We start from the raw sequence: 26,912 nt of genomic DNA on the forward strand, positions 1-26,912 counted from the left end.
GCACTGATAGGGGGCACTGATAGGGGGCACTGATGAGGAGACACTGATAGGGGGCACTGATGAGGAGGCACTGATAGAGGGCACTGATGAGGAGGCACTGATGAGGAGGCACTGATGAGGAGGCACTGATAGGGGGCACTGATAGGGGGCACTGATGAGGAGACACTGATAGGGGGCACTGATGAGGAGGCACTGATAGGGGGCACTGATGAGGAGGCACTGATAGGGGGCACTGATAGGGGGCACTGATGAGGAGACACTGATAGGGGGCACTGATGAGGAGGCACTGATAGGGGGCACTGATGAGGAGGCACTGATGAGGAGGCACTGATAGGGGGCACTGATAGAGGGCACTGATGAGGAGGCACTGATGAGGAGGCACTGATAGAGGGCACTGATGAGGAGGCACTGATGAGGAGGCACTGATAGGGGGCACTGATAGAGGGCACTGATGAGGAGACACTGATAGGGGGCACTGATAGAGGGCACTGATGAGGAGACACTGATAGGGGGCACTGATGAGGAGGCACTGATAGGGGGCACTGATGAGGAGGCACTGAGGAGGCACTGATAGAGGGCACTGATGAGGAGGCACTGATGAGGAGGCACTGATAGGGGGCACTGATGAGGAGGCACTGATGAGGAGGCACTGATAGAGGGCACTGATGAGGAGGCACTGAGGAGGCACTGATAGAGGGCACTGATGAGGAGGCACTGATGAGGAGGCACTGATGAGGAGGCACTGATAGAGGGCACTGATGAGGAGGCACTGATGAGGAGGCACTGATGAGGAGGCACTGATAGAGGGCACTGATGAGGAGGCACTGATAGAGGGCACTGATGAGGAGGCACTGATAGGCGGCAGTGATGGGCACTGATTATCTGTGTAAATGTCCCCTTTCACACTTGCCGGTTACCGGCAAGTCTGTTTATATTGTGATCAGATGTGATTGGACACAGCTGATCACATAATAAAGGGCCGCTGTGATTGGTCCTTTACCGTGATTTGTGATTAAAAAAAAACAAAAAACTGTGCCCATCATATGCAGCTATATATATATATATTGATGATTGGTGACATTGTATATATATATTGGTGACATTGTATATATCGGTGATTGGTGACATTATATATATATCGGTGATTGGTGACATTATATATATATATATTGGTGACATTATATATATATCGGTGATTGGTGACATTATATATATATCGGTGATTGGTGACATTATATATATATCGGTGATTGGTGACATTATATATATATCGGTGATTGGTGACATTATATATATATCGGTGATTGGTGACATTATATATATATATTGGTGACATTATATATATATCGGTGATTGGTGACATTATATATATATCGGTGATTGGTGACATTATATATATATATATATATTGGTGACATTGTATATATTGGTGATTGGTGACATTATATATATATCGGTGATTGGTGACATTGTATATATCGGTGATTGGTGACATTATATATATATCGGTGATTGGTGACATTATATATATATATATATATCGGTGATTGGTGACATTATATATATATATATATCGGTGATTGGTGACATTATATATATATCGGTGATTGGTGACATTATATATATATTGGTGATTGGTGACATTATATATATATCGGTGATTGGTGACATTATATATATATCGGTGATTGGTGACATTGTATATATTGGTGATTGGTGACATTATATATATATCGGTGATTGGTGACATTATATATATATCGGTGATTGGTGACATTATATATATATCGGTGATTGGTGACATTATATATATATCGGTGATTGGTGACATTATATATATATCGGTGATTGGTGACATTGTATATATTGGTGATTGGTGACATTATATATATATCGGTGATTGGTGACATTATATATATATCGGTGATTGGTGACATTATATATATATCGGTGATTGGTGACATTATATATATCGGTGATTGGTGACATTATATATATATCGGTGATTGGTGACATTATATATATATCGGTGATTGGTGACATTATATATATATCGGTGATTGGTGACATTGTATATATCGGTGATTGGTGACATTATATATATATCGGTGATTGGTGACATTATATATATATCGGTGATTGGTGACATTGTATATATTGGTGATTGGTGACATTATATATATATCGGTGATTGGTGACATTATATATATATCGGTGATTGGTGACATTGTATATATCGGTGATTGGTGACATTGTATATATCGGTGATTGGTGACATTATATATATATCGGTGATTGGTGACATTGTATATATCGGTGATTGGTGACATTGTATATATATCGGTGATTGGTGACATTGTATATATTGGTGATTGGTGACATTATATATATATCGGTGATTGGTGACATTATATATATATTGGTGATTGGTGACATTGTATATATTGGTGATTGGTGACATTATATATATATCGGTGATTGGTGACATTATATATATATCGGTGATTGGTGACATTATATATATATATATATCGGTGATTGGTGACATTATATATATATCGGTGATTGGTGACATTATATATATATATATATCGGTGATTGGTGACATTATATATATATCGGTGATTGGTGACATTATATATATATTGGTGACATTGTATATATTGGTGATTGGTGACATTATATATATATCGGTGATTGGTGACATTATATATATATCGGTGATTGGTGACATTGTATATATTGGTGATTGGTGACATTATATATATATCGGTGATTGGTGACATTATATATATATCGGTGATTGGTGACATTATATATATATCGGTGATTGGTGACATTGTATATATCGGTGATTGGTGACATTATATATATATCGGTGATTGGTGACATTATATATATATCGGTGATTGGTGACATTGTATATATCGGTGATTGGTGACATTATATATATATCGGTGATTGGTGACATTATATATATATCGGTGATTGGTGACATTGTATATATCGGTGATTGGTGACATTGTATATATCGGTGATTGGTGACATTATATATATATCGGTGATTGGTGACATTGTATATATCGGTGATTGGTGACATTGTATATATATCGGTGATTGGTGACATTGTATATATTGGTGATTGGTGACATTATATATATATCGGTGATTGGTGACATTATATATATATTGGTGATTGGTGACATTATATATATATCGGTGATTGGTGACATTATATATATATATCGGTGATTGGTGACATTATATATCGGTGATTGGTGACATATGTATATACAGTGTGTGTGATGATTGAACAAAGCTTGCTGTCCTCTGTCACCCCCTCCCCTCCCCCATCTACAGGTTGCCGAGTCACTTTCCACGTCTGCCTCTGACTATAGGCGCGCCCCCGACTTCCGCGAGCACGCGCCCTGCAATAAAAAAGACGCCACCAATCGGGCTCACCGGCTGCGCGCCTCCCTGGGCGTGTTGTGCGCGCTCCCGGCCCGGCCCGGTGCTGATGCTGCAGGGATGTTGCGGCGTTTCGCAGGTGTCTCGCCATTGGCTCCCGTCCCCCGTGACGTCACCGCCTCCGCTTTATAAGCTGCGGGACGGCGGAGCGCCGCCTCCAGTCTCCGCATCCCCGATCCCAACCGAGAGCCAGCAATGAGGGAGATCGTCCATATCCAGGCCGGCCAGTGCGGCAACCAGATCGGGGCCAAGGTAAGGACCTTTCCCCTGGGCCACGGAGCTCACACTCTACACCCTGCAATCTATATATTATATATACTATAAGGTGTATATGGCAATACTGGGGGTGCATTACATTTATGTATATATACTGCAATGGATGCCAGGATTTATATAAATTATATTATTGTGTATTTTATATATATATATATACTGTACTGTGTATACTGCAATGGATGCCACAAGATATATATATGTGTTATTATTATTATATAATGTGATGGATGGCAATAGTGGGTATACATTTAAACATAGTATATAGATATATATATTGTAATGATGCCAGGATACATATATATCTAAATATGGGGGCGGGTCGGTCAGACATCTATCTGTATACATACATATGAATATATACATAGGGTTTTATATATATATATACAGGGTTATATATACATGGAAGGATCAGCTGTCTTTTTTATATTCATATGTGAAGATTTTTTTCCTTCGATTTTAATGCCCTCTAAATATCCAATAACCTTGGCAGCGGACAGAAGCCCCTCCCCCTCTAGATGGCACACCTCGCAGGTTGGGCGTTGGTGGCGGTGACACCCGGGTGGAGGATGGCAGTACCTGCTCAGCTCAGGTGTCTGTGTCTCCAGACGGCGATCGGACGCTGGGTGGGCTCCACGATTGGAGCAGAGTGCTGCAGAGCCACACCCATCACTGCAGCGCAGGAACAAAGGGCGACGTGAACACTGCAGCGGCAGAGGGGCGCATGGCACATGTGGGGGTGGGGGGTGGGGGGTAAGGGACTGGAGGTAGAGCACAATGCCCAGCAGGTAGGGCATTTTTACAGGAACCAGCGCTGTGAATCTGCGTAGACCCTGAAAACCGGCACCATTATTTTTTCCTCTTTTACCTCGGGTATGTTGGCATCACCATATTCTTCATAGAATGCCTTTCATTCAGCCCTCGCTATTCCTTTATGTGGGCGCACGCCCTGCCCGTTTATGCTTTTGCTGCCAGGCAGGACAGAGCCCCATTGTCCTATCAGGGAGCCTCCTTGCCATCCCTCATTGTAGGCCTTGCAGTCCATCGGGGGCCGGACATGGGTTGTGGTTGGCTGCCTACCATAGAGAAGGTGGTAGAGAGGCAGAGAAGGGGTTAAACCAACAGCAAGCGGTGACTTCATTGCTTTTGATGGGAAGGGGCGGCTGAGGGAGTAAATCCTGTTTAATTAAAGGGATCTGCTTGGAGTCAGCCAAGGGAGGTGTCAGTGATTGTCATGGTGGATAGGGGGGGGAGGGGGAGGGGGGGGTGCGATTAGGCTGTACCCGTTTCCCAGATTAGCCTGAGTTCTAATGACAGGAGCCATCCTACAGGGAGCCCAGCTGCTTGCTGCTCTCTCCTAATACATTGGGGAGAGAAAGCCCTGATATCATCTCCATGCCGCCTTCAGACGGGGGGGGGGGGGCTGTCGCTGAGCTCATCCATTATTTAACCTCTGCCACGCTGGATCCGGCCACTCGTGTATTGTTCAGCTGCACAGGGCCACTCCCATCCTGCCGCAGCAAGCTCAAAGCGTAGAATGTGGAAAGGTGATGTCATCCCGGCTTTAATTCTATTTGTACGACTGCAGACAAAGAACTGAGACTGGATAACACAACGGGATACCAGCATTTCATTCAGGATATAGAAAAAATACTTCAGTATCTTCACATTTCAGGATGTGGCTCAATGACACAAGTAACGATGTCAATATTTTGCAAAAGAGATCTCAAAATTGTATAATTGTGCAAAAGTCATATTATTTGTAATGGGGTTCCTATATTTGCTCAATCCAACTAAAGATCTGATGTTGCAAGACATCTATAAGATATGTCCATAAGATAGATCCATCAAATATGTCCATGAGATAAATCCATCAAATAGGCCCATAAGATAAATCCATCAAATAGGTCAATGAGATAGATCCATCAAATAGATCCATGAGATAGCTGCATAAGATACATTCATAAGATATGTCCATAAGCTCGACCCCTAAAATAAGTCCATAAGATAGATCCATCAAATAGGTTCATAAGACCCATCCATGGGACTGGTCTATAAGACCCATCCACGGGACTGGTCTATAAGACCCATCCACGGGACTGGTCTATAAGACCCATCCACGGGACTGGTCCATGAGACCCATCCACGGGACTGGTCCATGAGACCCATCCAGGAGACTGGGTCCATGAGACCCATCCAGGAGACTGGGTCCATGAGACCCATTCAGGAGACTGGTTCCATGAGACCCATCCACGAGACTGGTTCCATGAGACCCATCCACGAGACTGGTTCCATGAGACCCATCCACGAGACTGGTTCCATGAGACCCATCCACGAGACTGGTTCCATGAGACCCATCCACGAGACTGGTTCCACGAGACTGGTTCCATGAGACCCATCCACGAGACTGGTTCCATGGGACCCATCCACGAGACTGGTTCCATGAGACCCATCCACGAGACTGGTTCCATGAGACCCATCCACGAGACTGGTTCCATGAGACCCATCCACGAGACTGGTTCCATAGGACCCATCCACGAGACAGGTTCCATAGGACCCATCCACGGGACGGTTCCATAGGACCCATCCACGGGACAGGTCCACAAGGCCCATCCAGGTGACAGGTCCACAAGGCCCATCCATGACACAGGTCCATAAGATAGCCGGACACCTGTTGATGTAATACATTTTTTCATATTGTAATCTTATATTTTATTTTATTCTTTATTCAATACAAAAACAGTAAAGATGACATCCTGGTCAGCCTGTGACCATACATGAAGATAATAAAGTACAAATTGATTTGATTGATTTAACAATTGAGAGTTTCAGATTATAACGGGGAGCAGCAGACACCAGACGTGATATAATCATATTTTGTTACATTTCTTTTATTGGATTGAATTACAAATTATATCTGTTTCTTCACCTTTGTACAGTGAAGCGATTGTCTCTGTGTCTTGGTCGATCACTGGTTTATTAATCAATTAAAAGAGTTTTCGTATTCAGTTCAGAACTTGGTCAGTTTTTTTACATTTTGCTTGAGATAGAATAAAATGAACATAAAGAATATTTTTTTTTGATCATTTGCCACCATGCAGCGTTATATTAAATAGAAAGCGTTGTTGCCATTGGCCCTTCAATGGGAAGCGATCGTCTGGCAGTTTTCTCTAATCTAAGGTGTGACATCACGGCGAGGAGCGACGCATCTTTGGTGCCAGACAGCACTTGCTGGGAGACAGACAGATGCTTTGATCACCCCGCAGACATCCTGCAGTCATCAGCCGGTCCCCGGAGCCTGGAGGACGGCAAATCAATGAGTGCAGCAGGTCTCTGGGCTGTCACCGGGGAGAAGGGGGGAGGGGTGCCGGAACAGCTGTGCCCACACATTACCATTATTAGATTAATTATATGACGCAGCAGTGATCTGGAAGGCGGAGCCAGGGCGGTATGGAGGAATGAGGAAAGGCCTTTGCTAGATGTCTGTTGTCCTTTAAAGAACTTTGAATTGATATAAATTGATATCTAATATAAACTTTACAATAAACATTCAATACACTCCCCGATCGTTTATACGACAAACGTTCTTGTTCCTGATTATTAGGACATCCACCAGTAAGCGGCTTCTCCGGGCACTCTTCATTTGTTCCAATACATTTTTTTTAATAGCCGCGAAGGATATAAATCCACCTTGTGAGCATCAAATGCCTTTGCAAACCCAGAAATGATCTTGTAAAAGTAGCTGTGACATCATCACTGTGCTGTACACAGCCTGTGGGAGGGGCCCAGCTGGCTCCACCCACTCTAGAAAACTACAGCAGGGGGCGGAGACAAGACCAGTCCATCTGTACAAAGAGATAGAGTGGAGCTGTGGGAGGGGCTCAGTAGGCTCCACCCACTACAGCAGGGGCAGAGACAAGACCAGTCCATCTGCACAAGGAGAGAGAGCGGAGCTGTGGGAGGGGCTCAGCAGGCTCCACCCACTACAGCAGGGGCGGAGACAAGACCAGTCCACCTGCACAAGGAGAGAGAGCGGAGCTGTGGGAGGGGCTCAGCAGGCTCCACCCACTACAGCAGGGGCGGAGACAAGACCAGTCTCCCTGCACAAGGAGTGAGAGCAGCAGTGATTGGTCTTTATTACAGGAAGTCTCACACTGGATAACTACACAGATCTGGAGGAAATACAATAAGATCACCGAGATTGAACTAAGAACACACATACAGCTTGTATTAAGACAATATTTGCTTATCCCGAGTTTTGTGGCTATTGTTTGGTCGCTGGGTGATGGCGGCTCATGATTGGTAAATTAAGAAAAGCAACAATGTTTGTAAAGTTTAGGTTGCGTAAGCCAGTTGACGGGTAATATTCGTCTACGTATTTTACAGTGCCTTGAAAAAGTATTCATACCCCTTGACATTTTTGTATAGCGCCCCCCGGAGTCAATACTTTGTAGAACCCCCTTTCTCTACAAGTCTTTTTGGGGATGTCTCTACCAGCTTTGCACATCTAGAGAGGACATTTCTGCCCATTCTTCTTTGTAGAATATCTCAAGCTCTGTCAGATTGGATGGAGAGCGTCTGTGATCAGCAATTTTCAAGTCTTGCCACAGATTCTCAATGTGATTTAGGTCTGGACTGTGACTGGGCCATTCTAACACATGAATATGCTTTGATCTAAACCATTCCATTGTAGCTCTGGCTGGATGTTTCGGGTCGTTGTCCTGCTGGAAGGTGAACCTCTGCCCCAGTCTCAAGTCTTTTGTAGACTCTAACAGGTTTTCTTCTAAGATTGTCCTGTATTTGTCTCCATCCATCTTCTCATCAACTCTGACCAGCTTCCCTGTCCCTGCTGAAGAAAACCATCCCCACCACATGAAGCTGCCACCACCATGTTTCACGGTGGGGATGGTGTGTTCAGGGTGATGTGCAGTGTTAGTTTTCCCCACACATAGCGTTTTACTTTTAGGCCATAAAGTTGAATTTTGGTCTCCTCTGACCAGATCACCTTCTTCCACATGTTTGCTGTGTCCTCCACATGGCTTCTCACACACTACAAACAGGACTTCTTATGACTTTCTTTCACCAATGTCTTTCTTCTTGTCACTCTTCCATAAAGGGCAGATTTGTGGAGAACACGACTAATAGTTGTCCTGTGGACAGATTCTCCCACCTGAGCTGTGGATCTCTGCAGCTCCTCCAGAGTTACCATGGACCTCTTGGCTCTTCTCTGATGAATGCTCTCCTTGCCCGGCCGGTCAGTTTAGGTGGACGGCCATGTCTTGGTAGGTTTGCAGTTGTGCCATACTCTTTCCATTTTCCGATGATGGATTGAACAGAGCTCCGTGAGATGATCAAAGCTTGGGAGATTTTTTATAACCTAACCCTGCTTTATACTTCTCCACAACTTTATCCCTGACCTGTCTGGTGTGTTCCTTGGCCTTCATGATGCTGTTTGTTCACTAAGGTTCTCTAACAAACCTCTGAGGGCTCCACAGAACAGCTGTATTTATACTGAGATTAAATGACACACAGGTGGACTCTATTTACTAATTAGGTGACTTCTGAAGGCAATTGGTTCCTCTAGATTTTAGTTAGGGGTATCAGAGTAAAGGGGGCTGAATACAAATGCCCCTCCCCCCCACACTTTTCACATATTTATTTGTATCATTTATCATTTTCCTTCCACTTCACAATTATGTGACACTTTGTGTTGGTCTATCACATAAAATCCCAATAAAATACATTTACGTTTTTGGTTGTAACATGACAAAATATGGGAAATTTCATGGGGTATGAATACTTTTTCAAGGCGCTGTAGATAAATAATCAGCTGAGATTGTAAGAATAGAAATACGTCTCCATACTTGTAGTAATGGGGGTGGGGTGAAGAACTACATATATTAGTATTACATCCTCAGCATTGTTTAGGTGAAAACATTGAACACAATAAAATAAACATTCCTCACTAAACTGATACATATTTTTATCTCAGATTTATAACTGTCAATGTCGCTGGCTCCGGCTCTCTCGGTGCTTCTTCTTGGAACTTCCAGTCTTGTTAATAAGAAATGGTCACCAGTCTCCAGTCTCCAGCCAGTCTGTTAGGTTGGAGAAGAGGGATCAGCCGGGGAGTGCCACCCTAGTCTATGGGGCTGTGTGTTTCTATTGATGTGCACAGTGTAGGGTGACACAACTCTAGTCTAATGCCCGATGCACACTATTCATTTTTTTTCATTCAACCCAGTAGGTTGAATAAAAAAACCTGACAGCTCCAGTCAGAGCTGCTGTACTAAGGATCTGTCGTTAGATTGTAAGCTCCTTGAGGGCGGGGACTGATGTGAATGTACAATGTATATGTAAAGCGTAAATTGACGGCGCTATATAAGTAACTGAAATAAAATAATAAATAGTACAGCAATCTCCCCCGCTGAGCTGTTGTGTTCTGACAGGTGGACACCCCCCTCCCCCGCAGAACACTCCGATCAGCGCAGTCCGCCATTGGCTGAGAGAGCGCTGATTGGGAGCCGGTTGCCAAACCGCTGTCTCCCGACATTCATCCCGTGTGTACGGGGCCTTAGGGTGACTCCATAGGATGCTGCAAGAAAAAGGGGCCACCCTGAGACAGGAAACCCGGGGCAGAGGTCACGGCAGAGGTCACGGCAGAGGTCACGGCACCGGCTTACACTGGAACATAGACCAGGACTAACGATAAAGAAGCTCCGTCCTCACTAAGTGATTACAAATCTGAGGGGCGGTAATATCACTTTAATTGGAGATTCACAAATGTAACTTGTGATAAGTTTGGCCAAAACTGGAAGGTTCATTCCGGGACGTTCCCCACCCCCACAGCCGCATGAGCACAAAGGGGTGACATCATGGACCGTAGACACTCGGGTCATATCAGGTCAATGATGTCATGAACATCCCCGCCTCTTTGTGCCGCCGCAGGGAATCCCCTCCAGCTCATTGGTCCAGGCGCTGACAGCTGAGATCCGAACCCTAAATCCTTCCTATGAAGGAGAGAGAGAGAGAGAGAGAGAGAGAGAGAGAGAGAGAGAGAGAGAGAGAGAGAGAGAGAGAGAGAGAGAGAGAGAGAGAGAGAGAGAGAGAGAGAGAGAGGAGAGAGAGAGAGAGAGAGAGAGAGAGAGAGAGAGAGAGAGAGAGAGAGGAGAGATGAGTGAGAGAGAGAGAGAGAGAGAGAGAGAGAGATGAGAGAGAGAGAGAGAAGGAGAGAGAGAGAGAGAGAGAGAGAGAGAGAGAATAAGATACACAGACATATTCACTGCCCCATTGCAAGGCCAATAATATCTACTATAAGGAGAATTCTCTTCACGGATCCTTCTAGAAGAAATGGATGTAGAGTAGATAGAATAGGTGGAGCCCCCGATGGGTCTGATGAGATAAATAGAGAGGAATTCACAGGGAACAGAACACATATGGAGGCTGCAGGAATATATAATAACAATATATAACAATTCAAATAAACAGAATAATAAAAATAACAATAATAATATATAACAATAGTGATTGAGTGCCGGTCACACTGATACGCTGCAAATTCAGGGGAAAATGTACACAGTGCAAATCTGCATTGCGATTTCTGCTTGCCATGTGCGATTTCAATGTGAATTGTGGGAGTGGTCACATCTGCGGTTTAATTTTGAACAAATCTAGACAAAAAAATTTGCAGTGATCACTGGACTGCGATTTCAGTCCGATCCCATAGGATTCTATGGAGCTGAAATTCACACCGCACTAAACTTGCACAGGATCCTTTTTTGAACCGGATCAGAATCGCACGGCATATATGTGAATGGCCGTCATTGGAAATAATGTTTTATTAGATGACATGAGAATCTACGCATTTGGATCACTTCTGATCCGCATAGAATCTTCATCTCTCATGTCCCTCTCAGGGTGGATTTGATTTAAATCATAACTTTTAAAGAGCAACTGTCATCTCTGTCCTGCAGTGGCCCCTCCTCTGACCCGCTGTTGGCCCCTCCTCTGACCCGGCTGTTGGCCCCTCCTCTGACCCGCTGTTGGCTACTTCCCTGGCCTGCGGTTGGCTCCTCCTCTGACCCGCTGTTGGCTCTCTCCTCTGACCCGCTGTTGGCTCCTCCTCTGACTCGGCTGTTGGCTCCTCCTCTGACCCGGCATTTCCAGGTTTCAGTAAATCAGAAAATATTGAAGCCATTGGATCTGCATGACAGCCAGGCAACTGGCATTTCTACAAGGAGACCAGCAATGGCGGCCTCCATTTTTTCCCTAGAAAGTCGTCTCCAGACACAAAGCCCATAGCTGTGGCCGTACTGAACCCCTTTATTATCCAGAAGACCCTCCTCTGTGCGCCCCTCGAAACGAGTTTTACTTTCTTATGGGGGTTGGGGGAGGGGCTTAATTTAGGACCAGAGCCCAGAACCGGGCCGCCCTCCTCTCCAATGGGGGCCATTCAGTGTCCTATAAGGTCCCCAATCAGAGGGAAGCGGCGGTGGTCCGTCTTGTCCCAGAGCAGAGAATTCAAATCTTCTAGTAATAAAGGGAAACCGATTCCAGAGGGGCACACAGAGGGGTGTCTGGCGTTGTCGGCTCTTTGGTGGAGTTTTTACTATCTGGCCTCATTCACATGGACAGACTGACTATTGGGAGAGCGGGGATCGGCAGGGATCAGTGGGGATCGGCAGGGATCGGCGGGGATCGGCGGGGATCGGCAGGGATCAGTGGGGATTGGTGGGGATCGGCAGGGATCGGCAGGGATCAGTGGGGATTGGCAGGGATCAGTGGGGATCAGCGGGGATCGGCAGGGATCAGTGGGGATCGGCAGGGATCAGCGGGGATCGGCGGGGATCGGCAGGGATCAGTGGGGATTGGTGGGGATCGGCAGGGATCAGTGGGGATCGGCAGGGATCAGTGGGGATCGGCAGGGATCAGCGGGGATCGGCGGGGATCGGTGGGGATCAGCGGGGATCGGCGGGATCGGCGGGGATCGGCGGGGATTGGTGGGGATCGGCAGGGATCAGTGGGGATTGGTGGGGATCGGCGGGGATCAGCGAGGATCGGCCGGGATCGGCGGGGATTGGCGGGGATCGGTGGGGATCGACGGGGATCGGTGGGGATCTGCGGGGATCGGTGGGGATCTGCGGGGATCGGTGGGGATCTGCGGGGATCGGTGGGGATCGCAGGCGTTTCTGATCAGCAGCAGCATGTCTACTCTTTGCCACAACAATGCTTTGGTGTGAACCTGTAAGGGGGCTTTTGATTGGCTGTATGTTGGTGCCAAAAGGTAGAAGTCCCCACCGCGCTTCTTCTTGATAGAACAACTCACCTTCTAGTGGCCTTTGACCTCCGCCATATTGTGCCCACCTCCTTACCAGAGGCCCCTCCCACCACACCCCCGGCTATTATCCTTTATATTCAAAAGAAAGGAAAGTCCACACAGATGATAAATCTTCCACACTTTCCTGGTGGTCTTCAGAAGATGGCAGTGACACGTCACATGGACATATTATCCGGGGTCACGTGAGAGGACATTGTTAATCACTTATAGTGGACAGTCCGCAGCAGTCACATGTGAAAGCAGCACACAGCACACCACTTCCATTTACACGGTCTCTGTCTTCCTGGAGTCATTGGTACTCAGAGGGATCTGATTTGTCTATTAGGCTCTATGGGGGGTGATTTACTAAAGGCAAATGGACTGCAGTTGCTCCAGAGTTTAGTAAATGAGCAAAAGCTCAGCTGACTTCCATCATCCAATCATGTGTGAGCAAAAATGCAGTTTTTTTTATTTCCCTTGCACCTGATTGGGTATTCTTTGCAAACTGATTATTTACCTAATTTTCTAAGCTTTGGGGTAACAGCACTTACAGAGGGCAACTGCAATTTCCAAAGTGCGCAGTCTATTTCCCTTCAGTAAATCAACCCCAATATATCCCGGGACCAACTCCGGAGAGGGGGTCACCCCAGTTGCACCTCTAGTTCCGTACACTTCAACCCGGTACTCCAGGGGGACAGCGCTCAATGGGTGGGACAGCGCTCAATGGGGGGGGACAGCGCTCAATGGGGGGGGACAGCACTCAATGGGGGGGACAGCGCTCAATGTGGGGGCAGCACTAAATGGGGGGGACAGCGCTCAATGGGGGGGGACAGTGCTCAATGGGTGGGACAGCACTCAATGGGGGGGCAGCACTAAATGGGGGGGACAGCGCTCAATGGGGGGGGACAGCGCTCAATGGGTGGGACAGCGCTCAATGGGGGGGCAGCACTAAATGGGGGGGACAGCGCTCAATGGGGGGGGGACAGCGCTCAATGGGTGGGACAGCACTCAATGGGGGGGGGACAGCGCTCAATGGGTAGGACAGCGCTCAATGGGGGGGGAACAGCGCTCAATGGGGGGGGGCAGTGCTCAATGGGGGGGGGAACAGCGCTCAATGGGGGGGGCAGCGCTCAATGGGGGGGGCAGCGCTCAATGGGGGGGCAGCGCTCAATGTGGGGGGAACAGCGCTCAATGGGGGGGGCAGCACTCAATGGGGGGGGCAGCGCTCAATGGGGGGGGACAGCGCTCAATGGGTGGGACAGCACTCAGTGGGGGGGGACAGCGCTCAATGTGGGGGGGGAACAGCGCTCAATGGGGGGGACAGCGCTCAATGTGGGGGGGAACAGCGCTCAATGGGGGGGCAGCACTCAATGGGGGGGACAGCACTCAATGGGGGGGGGCAGCGCTCAATGGGGGGGGACAGCGCTCAATGGGTGGGACAGCACTCAGTGGGGGGGGACAGCGCTCAATGTGGGGGGGAACAGCGCTCAATGGGGGGGCAGCACTCAATGGGGGGGCAGCACTCAATGGGTGGGACAGCGCTCAATGGGGGGGGGACAGCGCTCAATGGGGGGGGGACAGCGCTCAATGGGGGGGACAGCGCTCAATGGGGGGGACAGCGCTCAATGGGGAGGAGACAGCACTCAATGAGGGGGACAGCGCTCAATGGGGGGGGACAGCGCTCAATGTGGGGGGGGCAGCGCTCAATGGGGAGGAGACAGCACTCAATGAGGGGGACAGCACTCGGGGGGGGCAGCAGTCAATGGGGGGGACAGGACTCCATTGGGGACTCATGCATGCGCAGTAGTAGTGTGGTTGTTGCAGTTTCTAATAAACTCCTTCCAACTTGTATTTTCTGGACATTCCTTTCTACCTCTTCCTCTGAGTTCACATGAAGACATAACAGGAAGTGGGATCTGTACAGAGGAATCCCCCCTCCCCCCTCCCCCCCGGGGGGCTCATTCACATCACATCTCTCCAGTTCATTCTCCATCACATTCCGGGGTTCCTGTCACTTCCTGTCTCGGTGACGATGCTCCTGGGGACAGAGAAAGGTGAATTTCCCCAAAAGGGACGCAGTCAGCAATAAAATCCTGACAGAGGTTCTAACCCCCCCTCACTTCATCCACAAAGAAAAGCTCCTTGTGCTGCTTCTCCTTCCAACACTCTGAGCTCTGCTGTACAAGAACAGCTCATACCAAGTCCAGCTCAGGTTCTCACACTACTTGCATCTAAAAATCCATTTATTGGTGAATTATTGATTTCAGAACTGCCATTTATTGGTGTATTTTATATCTGCCGGGAGATCAGATCAAAGTATTGTTATCGCTGCATTATGTGGGGGGGGGGGGGGGCTATTGGGGGCGTCTGATGGGTTCTTTCTGCCTCTAAACAACCCCTCCATGACATACACAATATTACCAAAAGTATTGGTCCCCCCCCTTTACACACATGACCTTTAATGACCTCCCAGTCTTAGTCCGGAGGGTTCAATATTGAGTTGGCTCCGCCCTTTGCAGCTATAACAGCTTCACCTCTTCTGGGAAGGCCGTCCACAAGGCCCCCCCCCCCCCCCCCGCTCACACCGGTGCAACTTATCATGCGATTTGACAGCTCCAAGTCACATGACACACCCCATTGTCAGCAATGGAACTCTTCAGATCTTTTCGGTGCCGCACCAATTAGAAAAAAAAAAAAGTTCCTGCGCCGTTTTTTTCAATTTCGAGGTGCGACTTCCATAGACATCACACAGATTGTCAGACGAGCGGCACCTGAAGTCGCACTGACCAGCGGCTTTGAAATCATGTGATTTCTAATGAAGTCACAGAATTTCACTGTCGGATTCAATGTGAATGGGGGCGAAAGTATAACTAAAGGAGGGGATTAGACCCCCGGTCAGTGTTTATTTGTGTCTGTGGCCCCCATTAGGGAGATCCCCCCCCTTTCTATTTCTCCTGTTTATCATTATCACTGAAAGTAAAAGAAAATTCCAAATATTGGGCTGTCCCCAGAAAAGTAATAGAGGGGAAATCTTCCAATGGGGACACTAGTTCTGGTGACTGTGGGGGAGGGGGGGTCCCCAAGACATTCTGTTAATTTGCAGGGATTTCCTCCCACTTCCTGTTGTGTGTATGGGACAGGAAGTGAAGGAAAATCTCCCCAATGGGACACAGATGGCGAAAAAAATCTGACAGGGGTTATAACCCTCTATTGCCCTATCCAAAATGAAAAAAAGTTTTGCTCACAGTTCTACTTTAAGCTACTAAGGAACAAAACGTGTGATAAATGCATTTTCAGGGGATCCTTTTAAAGTCTGTTGGGGCCAAAAATGCTGGAAGTTTGGAGTTAATGGGAGCTCATAGGATTTTTCTTTAACCTTTTAAGTGATTCTATATAGAGATGTGAGCAGGGAAGACTGGAAACCATGGGGTGCCCGAGCAACAAAACTCTCAGATGTGACGTCTATGTGACCCTCACCTTCTATAACACATTCAGTTTATTGGAAATGAAAGGTGAAACATTTGTGTATAGATATAAAAGACTTTATAAATACCTTCTTTTTTTTTTTTCTTTTAATGTGATCACATGACCTATGTTCTCAGCAGCATAAACTACTTAGAGAGGTGGGGGTGGAAAAACAGCAGGTCACTGATCTTCCCAGTGAATGGCTGTGCAGGGGGCCGTGTCAGCACAAGTCTGCCTGTCCTCCAATAGGCAGACTTGTGCTGACACGGCCCCCTGCACAGCCATTCACTGGGAAGATCAGTGACCTGCTGTTTGAGGGGGGGGGGGGGGGGTCAGCACAAGTCTGATCATTGGAGGACAGGCAGGCTATGGGGGGGTGGTCAGCACAAGTCTGTAACGGGGGAGGGGGGGTGGAAAGTCTAGAGGTTGAAGTTCTGCTTTCAATGGGATGAGAATACAATTCCCTGGGGGGTCACCATAGAGGAACCAGCCGTGTCCCGACCAATCAGGGCTCTGTATTTGTACTGTACACATGATTTGTGGGGAGATTCTCATTCTGTACACGCCTAGCCTGCAGAATAATCAGGTTCTTATTTTCATCTATAATTCTCTTTGTTTCTTTCCTCAGTTCTGGGAAGTGATCAGCGATGAACATGGAATTGACCCCACTGGGAACTATGTGGGGGACTCCGACCTCCAGCTGGAGAGGATTAGTGTCTATTACAATGAGGCCTCCTGTAAGTACTGAGCAGACAGCGCCTGCCCCCTCTAGTGGAGACATTGGAGAAATGCAGCCTGATCTCCGTCAATCAACAATAAAGCCATTCACATTTCCAGAAGCAGGCTAGACAGCCCCGTGTTTCTGATTGGCCAGTTTGCTTTAGGAAAAGCATTTATTTTTTTAATCAAGAAAGAAATGATTTGTTTATGATGCCTTTAATTACAAATCCTCCAAGCTAAGTGTTATTTTATTACTGAATAGAACACGGCTGATCTGTGACTACAAAAAGGCAGTTTAAAGTTCCACCATAAATTCTATCCAAAACCAACACTTATTTTTTTAGGTTTTGATCCAGAATGAAATGGATAACCTCCCTGTCGGATTTTCATTTGTCTGTATTCTGTTGGGGGATCTTCCTTCATTCCCGGGAAGTGAGGGAATATTTCTCCAATATGGAGGGAACCGCTCCCAGGACAGATCGGAGGAGATCACATCTATTTCTGCTTCTGATTTCTGTCCTGTGACCATCGGGATAAATGGAGGGTGAATTTCTTATGTTGAAACAAGAGAGATGACAATGTCCAGATCAGGTTCATTTGTAGCTGTGAGGGAACGCTTGGCGCCCCACCTGGGGGCTTCCACCAAGATACAGCTTCCTCCACTCTAGAACCAGCAACCTGGTATTATAGCTGAGCATTGCACCCAAGAACTAGACGGCACTAGCTTAGGTGCAAACTGGAACTGACTTTATGTAAACTTTTAAAAACGTTTATTGAGCATAAAATAAAAAGGATACATAATCAAGTACCAAGTGCAGCAGGCACTAAACAAAAGGATGACACACTTGACATTACTTTCATATAAGCGATACACATATCTGATCTCAGCAGTTAGAGCATGTCCAGGAGCCCGGATGAGGGGACCAGTAGGCCCACCCAAGAGGGTGACCTGCAGCTCTTAACCACGGAGACATATAGAATGCAGAAGGCACATAATGTTGTACTTGGTATAAATCATGGGGTTAGGAGGCATCAAGCAAGTGCTTAGGTCACATTGAAGGCAGCGCCACAGCTGGGGGTTGGTCCTACTCTGTACAGGTGGACGTGTCTTCCAGCCACCTGTCCCAAATTTTGTTGTAATTGGCTGGGCAGCCTCTATGCAAGTACACCACCTTTTTGTATGGAAGGGTGTCGTTAACTGCCCCCATCCATTGCTGGATGGTGGGGGGAGTTGCTTTGATCCAGCTGCGGGCGATTTGCATTCTGTCTAGGAATAGAGATTCCTGTAGGAATATATTGAGGTATTTCTCCTCTTCGGGAAGAGAGAGGATGTCGAGTAGACATTGGTGGGGGGCACAAAGATAGGGGAGAGCCCATGCAGTCATGGAGAAACTTAACCACCTGGGACCAGTATTCCTGAAGTCTGGGGCAAGACCATAGCAGATGGTAAAATGTGCTTTGGGGGTCTCCGACTTTATGTAAACTTACAAAGAATTTATACCACACAAAATCAGACAAAAGCCTGATCACATTATCCTAAACAATGCAAACTGTAAACAGTAATGTCATTACATCTAATGAACAGCGAACATAAACAGCAAGCTAATTAACAGCTAGTCACCTAGACAAGCCTAAGTGTCAGTGCCCACCCAGACAGATCGGCACCAGTATTCAAGAAGGACTGTCCAAATCTCATTACCCAGCTTTCTTCTCACATCTTCTCACTGAATTAAAAGTTGGCAGAGACCATCATGGCTTCCCCTGACTGTTAAATGATGTAATGTCATCTTGCATTATATACCAGGACATCTTCCTGAATTCTTGGATCTCCCCCAGAAGCCAGGGCCCATAGTCAGCAGGCAAGAGGCTACCCTACAGCCCCCTCCAAAAGACTGTCCTGTTCAGGTCTGTCACAGTAACACAATTCATGGGTTCCACGAGTCCCCCTTCATCAGGGCTGGAACTGGAAAGAATCTGGACTGTTTGATTTGAGAGAAGACAAAAAAACGTTTTCTGGTTTGACCACCAAATAGACCAACAACCTCAGTCTGGACACAACCCACCCAGCCGGCACTCTCTTATATCACCTATTTCCAGGATCCCAGACAGGACTCCTATACACCAGAGAACATTCTATACAGTAATTCCACACCCAATCACAGCAAAGGTGATCCAGGGCTCCTCATTTCCACCACTATATCAAAGCACATAAACCCGACAGAGGTGCTAACACTTCCACACTCCAAAACTAAAAAAAACAAAAATAGAATAGGCTTTAGTTATAGTTTGATAAATGGTGCCATTAGCAGAGGTTGCTGGAGGCCATTTCCATACATTCCATACATACAAGATCCTTATGTATGTTCATTTATAGTGATCCACCCGAGAGAAGACCCCAAACGTTGCCAACATCCCAAATTTCAACAATATTATAAAAAGATTTCCCCCAAACGAGTTCTAAGGGACTTTTTAGGCAACTAATCAACAACTGATGAAAAAATATCAAATGTATCATTATAAAGAATGTTACATAGTTACATTGTTAGTAAGGTTGAATAAAGACACCAGTCCATCCAGTTCAACCTGAGTGAGCACCCCCAATTGTCCCCATCCCTGTACATTGCGTCCCATCAAGAGGCCCATCCACTATATTATTATTTTTTATATATATTTAAGGTACCCCATGTAGCGCCATCAATCTACGCAGCGCTCCACACACACCCACCCCCAAGGGGTCTGCAATCCAAGGTCCCCAACTCACACCCATACACCAGGCCAATTTTTTTGGACAGAAGCCAATAAACTTACCAATGTCAGGTGCATACAACACCAAAAAAGAATTTACATAAACGGTATAGACAAAACCATAGAACAGATCTGCCTGTTTAGATTCATATCAGTTATATGATTTTCTTTATACTATATATTTATATATTATTATTATTATTATTATTATATGTTATAATATATTCATAAATATAATACATTTTATATTTTTTCATCAATTGTTGATCAGTTGCCTAAAAAGTCCCTTAGTACTCATTTGGGGGGTTCTCTTTTTTATAATATTGATCCTTATGTATGAAAGTGTCTAAGGGCCACTTCACACCTAATGCTGTGCGGGAAAGGTGTGCTCTATGAACGTTTCCCACACCGCCTTCAAACACTTTCCCCTCGCAATCCGCATGCGCGTGCCAATGTAATGTTCACAGCACCCCAAATACAGATCACAAACACACCAAATCACGAGGTACCGCAGCGATTTGGTGCGGCAGTTTTTTTGTTTTTTTTTTATATATTGTTGAGTTTTCAAAAATAACATAGAAAAAAAGTTCAATACAAAACTGCAAAACAAAGACCATCTACAAAAGACAGAGAAGGTAACAAAAAATTGTACTACACCCCCTGCGGACCTTCAACAGGATCATTGACAGAGTAAAAGATGATACATTACTCCCCTACACCTCACACAGAATACAGAGCTATATAATCCAGGCAACCGTTGTAATCATAGAAAGTATCACTCAAGAGAAAAACATCAACCCCCCCCCCCCCCCCCAGCAGAGGACAAGTCCCACAGGGAGCCTCCAGGACCCGCTGAAATTCAACGTAATTCAAAGAGGAATGTTTACAGGAATAGCAATCTGTTTGTAGAGGTCGTGCATGCGCTTCTACCTTTTCTGCATTCCAGTGCGATTTCATCTCATTCAAACGAATGGGCTACAAAATCGCACCGTGCAAAGGAATGAACCAATGCATTATTCCTCCCATGTGTTCCTGTGTAATCCCGATGTCAGCTGCCCCTAAAGGACCATCTCTAGGAAGGAGGTGTTCAGGTTCTCCCGGAAGGACTTGTCACCTTTCATACTGAGATCTGAGGCCGGTCATAGAGGTCCAGCTTGGAGGCTTCTCTGATTTCTCACCGCTTGTCTCTTTGTATTTCCAGCCCTCAAGTACGTCCCGCGAGCCATCCTAGTAGACCTGGAACCCGGCACCATGGACAGCGTCCGCTCCGGAGCCTTTGGACATCTCTTCCGACCCGATAACTTCATATTCGGTATAAAACAAATCTGCTTCTTTCTCTTTGCAGATTATTTCTGTGTGATTTTAGGAATGAACATCAGCCAACTAACTGTGTATATACCGTGTATACTGTGTATATGTATATATATATGTATGTATGTATGTGTTTCAATAGTTTCATCTGCCAAAGGCAATGGGGTTGATTTACTAAAGGAAAACAGACTGAGCACTTTTCGAGTTCAGTTGCTCCAGAGCTTAGTAAATGAGGGGAAGCTCTGCTGACTTCCATCATCCAATCATCATCCAAAAAAAAAAATGCTGTTTTTTTTTTTTTTTTTCTTCTTGCATGTGATTGGGTATTCTTTGTAAAATGACGCTTCACCTCATTTACTAAGCTCTGGAGCAACTGCATTTCAAAATGAGCAATCTATTTGCCTTTAGTAAATCTACCCCGGAGTGTTCAGCCGGTTTTGTGATCCAGTCATCCCTGTCAGACAATCAGCTTAGTGTCCCCATTCTTCTCTATGGCACTAAAATAATAGAGCTTGGTCACCAACCTGCCCCTGTCTAGTGATTGGACAATGAAGGAGAAGCAGTATTCTGATGAGGTCATCACTTTGCTCTCTTCTGTAATCGTGTTCATTGACATCACTGAGCGAAGTTCTGACCTCCCCTCTCCTATAGATAACAAGACAGGTTAAGGTACTAATGTTCGATCTATATAATCATACAATCAGTTTTTTTAAGGTAACAGACTTAACCCCTTTCTGCCCCCCTCCCCTTCCCCAGAGGATTGTAACCCTTGAGCATCATCATCCCTTTCCTGGGGGGGGGAGGGGGGTCACCTCAATCGTGCGATTTGCTCACAATCATTGCTGGATGTGACCTGTTGGCGATGCAGTCGCTATGCTGGAGGTGAGCAACTGAGCGCGCTCCCAGCACAGAAGAGATACAGGTGTCAGCACAGTGCTAAGACCTCCCCCCTTTTATGTCTACCTAATATAAGTGTGCAGCCAATAGGAAGGAGTCAAAAGTAAAATGCCCAAAATCTCTAACGCCAAAAAAAATGCCCGTAAACGCTATTTAAAAACTCAGCTAACGGCATGTTTTTACAGTTGCTTTTTCCTGACAGCAGCCCTGGCTGTTTTTTTTAAATGTCCTGTGAGCATGAGCCATAAAGGTTTATTTTTTTCTTAGACCCCTTTCACACTGGGGCGGTTTGCAGGCGATATTATGTTAAAAATAGCGCCTGCAAATCGACCCAAAACAGCCGCTGCTGTGTCTCCCCGAGGGCTTTCACACTGGAGCGGTGCGCTGGCAGGATGGGAAAAAAAGTCCTGCAAGCCGCATCTTCGGAGCGGTGAAGGAGCGGAGTGTATACCGCTCCTGCCCATTGAAGTAAATGGGGCAGCGCGGCAATACCGCCGGCAAAGCGCCTCTGCAGAGGCGCTTTGCGGTGGTTGTTAACCGTTTCTCGGCCGCTAGTGGGGGGGTAAAACTGCCCTGCTAGCGGCCGAATACCGCCACTAAAACGACGGTAAAGCGCCGCTAATAATATCGACGCTTTACCGCCGACACACCTCCCGCCCCAGTGTGAAAGGGGCCTTCTTCTTACCTGCTCTGTCATAGTTCTGAACGGTCTTCATGGAACGACCATCTAAAAATTATCTGAAATATTTCTAAGAAACAGATAACAGTTTTAGAAATCCAAGGGGAGCGCCGATCCCAACCAGACTGGATTCTTCCAGATAAACGATCTCGGCAAGCAGCTGTGGACCTTCAGCACTAATACTTTATTTGTTTTCACTTTTGGAAGTTCCAGAACCTTTTCTGAGTTTTTATTGCTGTCTATGTCTCTACTGGTCCAATAAAACAAAGTAAAGGGGAAATTTCACAAACTCCCAGGAGATACTAAAAATACCTTCTAGCAGGATGGTAAAGGGCAAGATATTTATGTTCGTTCTTTTTTTATTTTTGTTTCCCATTCCCAAGAACTTTCCCCTCCTTTCCAGTCCACATGTCTGATGCCAGGCAAAATGGCGCCGGGCCAAACTAAAAACAGAGAGAGTTTGGACAGAGATTATTTAAAAAAAGTTTTTTATATTAATGAGAAGAAATGTTTTACTTATCATCATCTCGCACAAATTCTGCACCACATCCCCTAGTAGATAAATCTATAATTCAAGGAATGAGGTTTTGGGGATTTTAGAGGTGCACATTTACAGCAAATCAGAAAAAAAGGGGAGGGAAGGAAAACGAATTCTTCAACAAGGAACCAGCAAAATAGCAAAAGTATATAATTTATTATAGAAAAATAATTCCACATATACACCAAACAAAAATCAAAAAATATGACAGTAAGTGAACCAAATACCAACACTAAGAATAAAAATAGACAACGTTGTCTAAGGACAGAAACAACACACAGATGGCCACCACATACAATTACATCCAACTGGCTAAGTAGACAAGGACCGTCTCATATATTGTGTCTATGAAGTAATGTTGGGGGCCAAGAGGTAAATGTATGCAGCCGTGGATAATGAGAGTCCGCTATGCATGCTGCCGGTAACAGACCTGGAGTGTAACTAAAAATGTAAACCACGAGGATGGCTGATGATGGCACTAGCAGATGAGTACTCAGCCGTAGCTGGTAACATGCATCAGCAGCTGTATGGAGACTATACGTGGGTACAGGAGGGAGTGTGTGCCTGTATGGGTGGTGATGAATAAACACAGCGTATTTGCTGAATCATGAAGCGGAGACACTGATAATACTATGGTGACATTGGTCACAAAAGATATTGGATAGATACAGTCTCACCAATCCATGGACATCAGTGTATGGCAGGCATGCAGAACACTCCAATCCTCGGATCTTCTCACGTTGTGCAAAACAGCTGAATCCTCCTCTGGTCAAGTAAGGGTAGCTCGTGGGTCTGTATGGCCGAATGCCAGCCAGGATAGTGGAGAATGGAGGGGTGTTTATGGCGTGCCGCCTAGATGCGGTGTAACTCCTCAAACACTTCCTGGTTCCGTGCGGCAAGGCTTCAGCAGCTCAGCGAATCAGTGACTCCGATACCCAGGGCTGATGGGTGGGACCGTGTGAGTGCTACGTTGGGCGTGATGACGTCATGCTGACGCGTTTCATCCGTCAAGGATTTCTTCAGAGCAGTAACCAAGGCGAAACATGTAGAGATCAAATCAGTTTGCACTTGTAAATGTACTGTAATATCAATATATTTTTTTCTAAATGACCTTGTTGTAAATGTGCATCTCTAAAATCCCAAAAACCTCATTCTTTGAATTATATATTTTTTTATATTAATGTTATTTGTTTCCCATTTGTAGTATTCCAAACCAAAACAGTGATTTTAAGGGTCACAAAAGTTGCAACAATTAAACATTTTTGCAGAAATGTAACCATTATTACCAAATTCATTAGATATTCTAATTCCTCATCTTATCCTCATTCTCTCCCTCCTCAGGACAGAGTGGTGCCGGTAACAACTGGGCGAAGGGTCACTACACAGAAGGTGCAGAACTGGTGGACTCTGTATTAGATGTTGTGAGGAAGGAATGTGAAAACTGTGATTGTCTCCAGGGATTTCAGCTGACGCACTCTCTGGGTGGAGGCACCGGCTCCGGCATGGGCACACTGCTCATCAGTAAAGTCAGGGAGGAATACCCTGACCGCATCATGAACACTTTTAGCGTAGTGCCTTCCCCGAAGGTGTCCGACACAGTAGTGGAGCCCTACAACGCTACATTGTCTATCCATCAATTGGTAGAAAATACAGACGAGACCTACTGCATCGACAACGAGGCTTTATATGACATCTGCTTCCGCACCCTTAAACTAGCCACTCCCACCTACGGAGACCTTAACCACCTTGTCAGTGCCACCATGAGTGGGGTCACCACTTCCCTGAGGTTCCCTGGACAACTCAATGCCGATCTGCGTAAACTGGCTGTCAACATGGTGCCCTTCCCACGTCTTCATTTCTTCATGCCAGGTTTTGCCCCACTGACTGCCCGTGGCAGCCAACAGTACCGGGCACTCACTGTCCCAGAACTCACTCAGCAAATGTTTGACGCCAAGAATATGATGGCGGCCTGTGATCCCCGCCACGGACGGTACCTGACAGTGGCTACTGTCTTCCGTGGGCGCATGTCAATGAAGGAGGTGGACGAACAGATGCTGGCCATCCAGAGCAAGAACAGCAGCTACTTTGTAGAATGGATCCCCAACAATGTGAAAGTTGCTGTGTGTGATATTCCACCTCGTGGTCTCAAGATGTCCTCCACATTCATCGGCAACAGCACCGCCATACAAGAGCTTTTCAAACGCATCTCCGAGCAGTTCACTGCCATGTTCCGACGCAAAGCTTTCTTGCATTGGTACACCGGAGAGGGTATGGACGAAATGGAGTTCACAGAAGCCGAAAGCAACATGAATGACCTTGTATCGGAGTACCAGCAGTACCAGGATGCCACCGCCGAAGAGGAGGGCGAGATGTATGAAGATGATGAGGAAGAATCTGAGGCTCAAGGAAAGTAAAACAAAAAAAGCCATCCCAGGGCTAGAGACCTCTGTTTGTGCCCCCCCAGGTTTAGGAGTCCTACTCATATTGCATCATGCATCGCTTCTGAGTTAGAATTATAGTCCCAGGCAGGGTCAGAACCTCTACCTTTCATCTCCCTTATTTATTTAGCTCTCCAATGCCAAACCCTGCAGAATTTACTTTGCACAGTGTGTTAATAGCAAAGGCAGATCAGAACTTATTGTGGACAAAGGCCCATAAAATGTTGCAGGACACGATGTACATGACTTATTTCTTCTTTATCGGCCCCCCAGGCCTTGAGATTGTGAAAACCTCACTGTTGTGACATCATGTCAAGGTTTTCTGTTCCTTGGTCCATTCTCCATAGTTAAGGGATGGCCATGGGCACGGAAATTAGGCCACCACATTTCTGCAGTAATAGTGGCCCCCGTAAGCTGACCTCTGCAGGTTGGGGCCTGCCATTCTTTGACCATTAGTGGTAGCTCAAGTCATGGTCAAGCTGAGTTAATGGACAGGCTGGTTGAAATCACTTTAAGAGAGGATGTCCATGGCCTTGCAGGCCTCTGCAGCAAGGGAGAGCTTACAACATTAGTTAAGAGGAGGGTCAAGGGTGTAGAGTAGCTGATGGCAAATTGAATGTGTTTTGAGTGAAAAGCAGAAAGCTTCAAGTCTAGAGATAGTATGACAATGGGTTCTAAGCAGGAAGAGCTGAAGTGAAGTGTACGTGTCTTCATAACTGCATGGATGACAATAGGGATTTGTGTCCGTGGGGAGAGAATTGAACTCCGGCTCTCAACAAAGTTAAAGTGTTGTGTAAACTCTAGCGCCAGAGTCCCAGGTTTTACTCTGTGTCTTCATCTTTCTCTCGTAATCTTTGATTTGTTTTTATTTTTGTTTTGTTTTTTTGTTTTTTTTAATGTGCTCTTATTTTTTATGTCAAGTTTATTGGATTATTTATTTTTAAATAACAAATAAACTTCCTGCTGTCTAAACATGTGAGTGTGACGGAGTCTTTTTTTTTTCTACAACGCTGAACAAGCCGCTGAGTGTTCCTCCTTAATGACATGTGTACAGTAAGATAT

At 46.0% G+C, this 26,912-nt stretch overlaps 1 protein-coding gene across 2 annotated transcripts; it reads left to right on the top strand.

Moving 5' to 3' along the window:
- The first annotated feature begins 3,561 nt into the window (after positions 1 to 3,561).
- TUBB3 (tubulin beta 3 class III) lies at positions 3,562 to 26,824 on the top strand. 2 transcript variants are annotated; one of them, XR_012236653.1, is made up of 5 exons: positions 3,562 to 3,720; positions 17,151 to 17,259; positions 21,189 to 21,299; positions 24,754 to 26,277; positions 26,400 to 26,824. XR_012236653.1 is itself a non-coding variant. In XM_073605969.1 (4 exons), exons 1-4 carry the CDS (start codon positions 3,664 to 3,666, stop codon positions 25,824 to 25,826), a joined length of 1,350 nt encoding a protein of 449 aa, XP_073462070.1. In that variant the 5' UTR covers positions 3,562 to 3,663; the 3' UTR covers positions 25,827 to 26,824. The 2 variants fall into 2 exon arrangements, 1 of the variants encoding a protein (XP_073462070.1); XM_073605969.1 differs by having other exon boundaries at positions 24,754 to 26,824.
- Positions 26,825 to 26,912: the final 88 nt, after the last annotated feature.

The sequence above is a fragment of the Aquarana catesbeiana genome, linkage group LG11, assembly GCF_042186555.1.
Source record: "Aquarana catesbeiana isolate 2022-GZ linkage group LG11, ASM4218655v1, whole genome shotgun sequence".
Classification (NCBI taxonomy): Eukaryota; Metazoa; Chordata; class Amphibia; order Anura; family Ranidae; genus Aquarana; species Aquarana catesbeiana.